The following is a 7,500-nucleotide window of genomic DNA, read 5'->3' as shown; positions in this document are numbered from 1 at the left end:
TTGAATGAAATTAAAATTAAAATTAAAATTAAAATTCAAATGAAATGGAACAGCAATTAATGTAAAAGTCGGAGAAGAAATTAAAGAAAGTTTAGAGTTATCAAGAAAAGCAAGAAAGAAATCTAAAAATTAAGACAAATTGAAAATCAAATTAGCAACACAAACAGAAGAATTATAAAGAGGAGGATAACATACAAAGGAAATGAGTGGTGCAATGAAATTTAGAATTCAAAAGTGTTTAATTGGAGATTTTGAGATTTAAATGAAGCTTAATTAAATTAGTTAAATGATAGAATTGATCATTACAAAGGATTCAAAGATTCAAATTCATATTGATGAGATCATTAATTAACTAAGATTACTAATCATCATATCATCCTCTTCTCAACTTCTCAATTAAATAAGACATCAATCAATTAATCAATTAACAATTTTCAAAGAATTGAAATAACAAATTAGTCATCAAACAATTAGAAATCATCAGTCATCAGACAATTAGATCATTAAACATTCAATTGCCCAAGACATCTAACAAATAACTTAGTAATCAAACATCAAGTCTACAATCATCACATGATTCATTTAATTATGATCAATCAGTCATCAAACTCATACTTAATTAACATCCCACAGATACATTTGGTAATGAGTAGAAATCAAATCAATTAAGAGATCAAATGATCAATTTTCAAAGTTCTCATCACTACATATTCAATTACAAATGAGGAAACTCACACAATGACATAATCATCACTCAATTACATATCAAATTGAGTTCTTACACATCAAATTAAATTACATATCAAATTGAGTGACTACACATCAAATCAAACCATCATATGATCAAACATCAATTCTCTAATGACTTCAATCAACTGATTACCAAAGGTCTACATTACACAGGACCAATTGAAGAATTCACACAATATCAAATGACTAATTAAACATTTCAATTCAAATATTTCAACATCATTCAAGTTAACAGCAAACAATGAATTCAAATAAAATCGATGAATTGCCGAACAAAATCGACAAATTGCCTCCGTTGCCTACTCTGAAGCCTGACAAAACCAAGTTTCTACCAGCCGAATTTACGTGCTAGCGACCTTTGTTCTCGATTTGCCACATAGTCTTCAACCAACTGAAGATTCACTGATATCCAACAAACATAGTGGATTGTATGTGTTTTCCTCCCTGCTCGGTGACGAACTTATTTGCCACTAAAAGGATCAACGATTTAGCTCCTTATTCTCCAGCTGGACCACTTCAACTTCCTATCAGCTCAAGTTCCGAACTAGCGATATTTACGTATGATTTTCTGATTTTCTACATATCTCCCAATCACTTGACGATTGCAATACTTGGTGGTTCAAGCATGGTACGTTGCTCATGATACTGTTCCATACTAATCAAATCATTCACCACTAACCCCCTTAGTGGTTGCTCCGTTATCAGCATATTAGCAAATCCGTTAAATTGATCAGGAAGTCGGCGAATCAAGACACGAAGTTGACTCCAAGGTAAAGTCGCTCTTGCCACTACAGTCATCAGCGTGTTACATCTTCATCTCAATCCGATTGTAAGTTTACTCTTCGAACTTCGGCAATAAGAAGTGTACTGATTACTTTAATAGACCAAAACCCCCACCCCTACGAAGCTACGTTACCTCATCCGGCCCATTGAAACACTCGGCGTAGCGCCCAAATGCATCAATCCTCTTGAATTTGCAGATCAGAAATCAACAATATGTTTCTTTCGAGTTTGCTAGATTGAATCGAACTGAAGTGAACACAATCACCTTATTACCTCGAGCTGACCCCAATGAGTTGAAAATTTGATTCATAGCTTTCAAAGTTTGCCTCATGTTGACCTTTTGTATAGTAGTGACCAAAATCAGAGTAGATAGAAGAGAAAAAATTGTTTTTAGGTGAGTTTTTATTTCATCTGTCATTGGTTCTGCCTCAATACAAGTCGCTCATAGCCTCTTGACAGTTTAAATCATCCTCACTAATTAATATCTGGTCTTATTTCAATTTCTGTTGCTACTTTAGTTTCCCATAATCACATATAGCCAAGTGATCAAAGTCAGGCAAGGATCTTTTTTGTGCACCTCCTGTGTTCATTTTGTTCTATTACAGTTTAGATCCACTATCCACCTTTTCATTTCGATTTTGGATCTTCCTCATTCTTATTCATTGAATCAGGGTGGGTTGTTTGTCCTTTACTGATCAGTTCCGACTTGATTTAAGTTAAGTCGCTTTTAGGCCCACTAGCATTATATAATCTTACTGATATGTAATTTGTCTCTTTCACCATCTTACTGGAAGCTTTGTTATAGGTCAATTTCAAGTCAAATCATCAATTGATCTAAAATCGAATCAGTTGTAAGTAGGTCGCTTCAATTATCTCCTATCCTTATGGTTTAGGAACTATGTATAACCCTTTTTATGTTTTGTTAGTCTTCTGATGTTGTAGGATAGGACTCATATATGAATCATCATCATCATTGCATTTTCAAGTTGAATGCGAACAGTGAATTCAGACAAAATTGACAAAGTTTCCAAAACGCCCACTCTTTTAGCTGAACAAATCCAAGTTTTGACTACCCAAACTTTCGGCCTCGGGATGATTATTTTCAATTTACTCATTATTGCTCCTAACAGATACCTCAATGATCTCATAATCAAATTTTGAAGATCATTCTCAATTCATCAGCCTTACGATTTTAGTGAACAGCGCGATTACCAGAGTACACAAGTTTTTTAATTTGAAGTCAACCAAAACTCATGGAGATCGTTCATTCAAAGCTATCGATTTCTGAAGGTATGTTCAATTTTGTTTTATCTAATATGTCTTACTCTGTCTTACTGTCTTTCTTATGCTGCAAGAACTGACTCTTGACCTCACCGCTAAACCCCACATTGTAAGCCCTCACTCGATCTCATTCAGCTACACCCATCTCTGCTAGACTTTTCTCTCCATCTAAATACTTTTTATTAGAAACCAAAGATTTCAATTCGAAATCAAATCCATCTATCAATCGAACAAACCTGAATGAATTACAAAATTTAAATCAGATCCAGAACCGACTTCAAAAAACAGTGGAGATGATTGAAAGTAATGCATATCATCAAAGCATTTAAAAGTTGATAATAAAATATCTTATGAACAATGAGTATTGATTCCAAATTGAATCACCAAAACCATTTGCCAATCTTGCAATTGTATTCCACCCAAATCAATGTCACATCAACAGAGATTGGAAGTAAGTCTATCTAGGAATGATCAAAACAAATTTGATTAAATCACTGACCTCTTTTAAATTGTTCCAAAAAACATTGAGACCACATCAGACGACACAATTGAGATTATCACCGGCTCACTTAGTTTTGTAAGCTTCAAACTTCACCTTTTTTTTGTGACCCTATGTGATGTTACAGTGACTGACTTTGGTTCATCGATTTGGAATCTTGCGCATTTATTTTCTACCTAATGAACTTCAAGAACAATCATATCAAGAACAATCATATTATCCAGTAAGACCTAACAGTCATGTAATTCATCATCGCAACATTCACATCAACATCGCTGATAAGAATAATAATACAGAGATGAACGTGAAATGACTTCAGTTAAACATCCTAATCGAACCAATTCATCAAATAAAAGTGAGAAAAAACCGAGCCAACAACCTGCCTCTGGTGACGATAATAAAGATGAAGACAAACGAGTGCGAAAGTCATCATCTAGCGGTATGTGTCACCTTTCACAAAAGCCATCTATCCACGTATTGGGACTGATATGTACCCGAACTTGAGTCAATCAGTCACTCTTAAGACCACCACACCACAGTTTCAGTCACTGGACTGATCACGCTCACCAGTGGACCTTTGCCAAACACTGCTACAGATTTCAGCACTACATATGGCTTCTCGGGAGCTCACCCAGTACTTGGACAAGTACAGTCATTGGATCAAACAGTTGTAGGAATCTCAAGTGGTAAACCACACCTCATCCAATGCTCCTGTGGGGACACCTTTGTCATTGGTTCCTGTGACCACGTCTGATCCTACAAAGGCTAATACATTGGCACCTACAATAGATGGCAGTATGTATTTAGTTTGTATTATCGTTTCAAGCATAGGTCCTAATGTTATTTTGGTCCAGAAGTTTCCAACTTAGTAGTGATTGCCAAAGATTTAGGTCCCGCTGGTGATGTCGAGGCTGTGAGAGGAAAATCAGATCCAGATGCAATTTATCTCAATAGCAAAGATTATGCACCTTTTACAGCGACTGTTCATTTCAAAGGTAGGTATGCTTTTTCAATTCTTTTTCAATTCCAAAACTTTGGAATCCAAGAGATTTTCCAGCTAATTTGTTTCTTTTGTGATTCTCAAGTGCGATTGCTGATTTGATTTGGTTCAAGTTTTTAAACATTGGGTCACAACACAAATTTAGCCATTGGAGTCTCATATAAAGCCTCTGGAATATCTGTCAATCAATTTGAATCAAATGTCTTGATTTGCATCAAGTTCCCTGTTGAATAACCTGCCAATGCTGCATGATTTAATTTAATCTACAGATCTCAATACATCATTCAAATTAATTAAAATGTGTAATATTTTACCTAAACCTGATGATCTAGATTTTTTTGATAAATTGATTTAGGAATCCAACATGGATAAATTTAGTTATGAACGGGGTTCAGAGTTCTTTTTTGAGTGATGCAAGGAGATGTAAGGAAACATATTGAGGATCATGATGAAGGGGTGGCTTTGAATTGAAGGCTACCTGATGATGTACAGCAAATTTTCCAATATATGCTCAGGAACATGTTGTGGGCGCTGACTGAATTCTATGCGCACATCAAGTTCAGGTCAGAAGAGCTAGCTCTGCCTGATTTTTGTTACTCAACATTGGAGGCTTTGTGTGTCTGATTGGAGGCTTTGAGTAGGATGCAATTTTTGATGATTTTGCTGGAGACTCCTTTGGAATTTCTTCACAATTAAGTAGCAATGGATCAACACAATTTATTTTAGCAAAAACTTTGGTCAAGATGTTAGATGTAACAGCATAAAGCCATCAAGCAGTCAATTGGATTCCAATTGCCATTCTATTGAGAGTCTTACTGCTAACACATACTGGAACTTCTTCATCTTTATTACAACTCAAACTAAGATTGTTTTCAAAATGTTTAACTCATTGAAGTAGCACTTTAGATCAAATTGGTATTGATGGTAAATCAGAGGTTACATTCCTGGTGAAAATACTGATTCATTGAAGCTATCCATCCAATCATATGTACTGCTACTGTAACATTTTTTTCAAAGTATAGCTATCTGTGCATGCCAATCAAACACAAAAAGTGTGGTGTGGTCCACATTCATTATTTTCAGATATGTGCTGCATGTCAACTCTTCCACCTTATCAAGTAGTCATCTGTAAAGGCTTGATCAGTCCCTAACCTTGACCTTTTTCAGTATGACAAGGCTTCAGATTGTGTTAGGCTTTATCTTTCTGCTGAAATCATTGTTTGAACACCAATGTGCTTTGATCAATCCGAGATTCAGAATGTATCAACAGGTGCTAATCCTTGAGGTCTTGATAACATACATGTTTTTCTGATGGCACAGGATAAAACCTCCCTCTATAGCTGCACAGAGAATCAAATTTCACATGCATAGTCTATTCCATCATTATTGTAGATCATTCAAGTTAAAGGAAGACCGTGTTCGGCGGCAAAACTTCCAAAACTCCCAATCCCTACTCCAAATTTCCTGGTTTACGCGTTCCCATCAGGTTAAACCATGCCAACGTGTACCAACCCAAACCGTACATTCCCACCTTCATTGCCCCATATTAATTGAATCACCTCACCTCACCTTCCGACAATCCCTACCCATGACACCTGACCCAACTCCAATTCACTTTTCATCATCTCGCAGCCAACCAACTGATCGCCCATTCGCAGGCCACCATCATGAACTTCTTGATTTGCAAGCTCTCCACTACTCCCGACCGCTTTGCCTCATGCACTGTTTCATCGTACTCGACCTGTCTTGGACTTCGAGATCATCATGCTGCCTTCAAACAGCTTGGTTCGTTGCTTTCTCGCCTCCGCTTCCTCACTCGTGACCAACACTGTTATCTACCCGCACGCTACTCGCGTCAACTCCTCGCGATCGCACATAGTCACCGTTGGCTCCCCATCACATCACCTCAGCCTCGCCCAATCCCAATCCCATATGGTCAAATCATCCAATCACCACACATCATATTTGGCCCCACCAAGTCAGTACGATACGCCTCTCTTTCCTGCTATATACACATTGTATTGTCGCCACAGCTGACTTGGTATTGTAGTCCCTTCCTCCAGCCCTGGCATGGATACTCACCCTCACTGGATCATCACCGAATCCGATCACAACAACATGTTTGTCCAATTCTCCCTTTGCTTCGCACGTACAAACTCCAGCGTGGCCATCACTGACTTGATGGTGTTTTCCATTCTTGCAGGTCTGACACGGAGACCGTCCAGCCACCGCTCACGCATGCACTCCCTCCAAATCATCTGCCAGCCGATGTCGTCAGCATAATTCTCGGCCACATCGGCCCATCAATTCCACTTGTGCAAGGCGATTCGACCTGTAGCACCGAGAAGTTCTACTTTTGACGCGACTACGTCTTTTGGCTTCTTCGACTACGTTTATTGAGTCGGTCATGGAACACTGCCATCTTACCTTTCGCCCTAGAAACCATCCGGCTCCATTCCAACAACATGACCATCATCCTCGGCCGTATGTGGGCAAAGCACTACGTGCATATGCACTCACCTCGAGTGACGACTCTTTATCTCGATGGCATCTCTTACTCCATGCCTTCCATTCAATCTCTCCCTGGCCCAGTCTCAACATGTGCTCCATTACCGAATTCATTTTCGATCCTACTTGAAGACGCAGTCCAGGTTGTCAATCTGTGTCGTCCAACCTTGAACCACTTGAAATTGCGATTCTTGGAAACAGTCGGGTTTCCCCCAGTAATGTTGGATGCAATTCACAATGTCACCGGGCTCAAAGCCCTTAGCATCCAAGGTCCCACCTCCGCATACATAAGACACGACTTCCAATCGGTGAAGACACTGCTCGAGGGCATCCCGTCACTCGAATCTTTATCAATCCAGTTTCCATCTCTGCCCAAGATGCGCCTAGGTATCGGCACCTTGCCTCGACTATCTCACTTCTGGATAGCAACCCACCGCGGGAACCGCAACGCGGCAACCGAAATTTGCTGTGAAGCGCAAAGACCAATCAAGTGCTTGGAAATGTTTAGCCAAGAAAGGGCTTCTACAGCAACCGGCATCGCTTCAGGCCTTACTAACACGCTAAAAACCCTATTTGTACTTTCTATTCCCGACCGCGTTCCGCGCGACTTGCGTCGTCAAATCTTTCCAAAACTCCGAGTTTACGCGGCGAGTATTGCAACCACCTTTGTGGGGCCTAT

At 38.9% G+C, this 7,500-nt stretch overlaps 1 protein-coding gene across 1 annotated transcript; it reads left to right on the top strand.

Moving 5' to 3' along the window:
- Positions 1–3,622: 3,622 nt before the first annotated feature.
- MELLADRAFT_114145 (uncharacterized protein) lies at positions 3,623–4,458 on the top strand (the record flags this gene model as incomplete). Its single annotated transcript, XM_007418969.1, has 5 exons — positions 3,623–3,752; positions 3,853–3,959; positions 3,988–4,108; positions 4,168–4,308; positions 4,427–4,458. The coding sequence occupies 5 exons, from the start codon at positions 3,623–3,625 to the stop codon at positions 4,456–4,458; spliced, it is 531 nt and encodes a 176-aa protein (XP_007419031.1).
- Between the last annotated feature and the right edge of the window lie 3,042 nt (positions 4,459–7,500).

Source organism: Melampsora larici-populina, assembly GCF_000204055.1.
Source record: "Melampsora larici-populina 98AG31 unplaced genomic scaffold MELLAscaffold_116, whole genome shotgun sequence".
Lineage (NCBI taxonomy): Eukaryota > Fungi > Basidiomycota > Pucciniomycetes > Pucciniales > Melampsoraceae > Melampsora > Melampsora laricis-populina.
The sequence above is the reverse complement of the archived record's forward strand: the minus strand, read 5'-3'. Positions and strand labels throughout refer to the sequence as shown.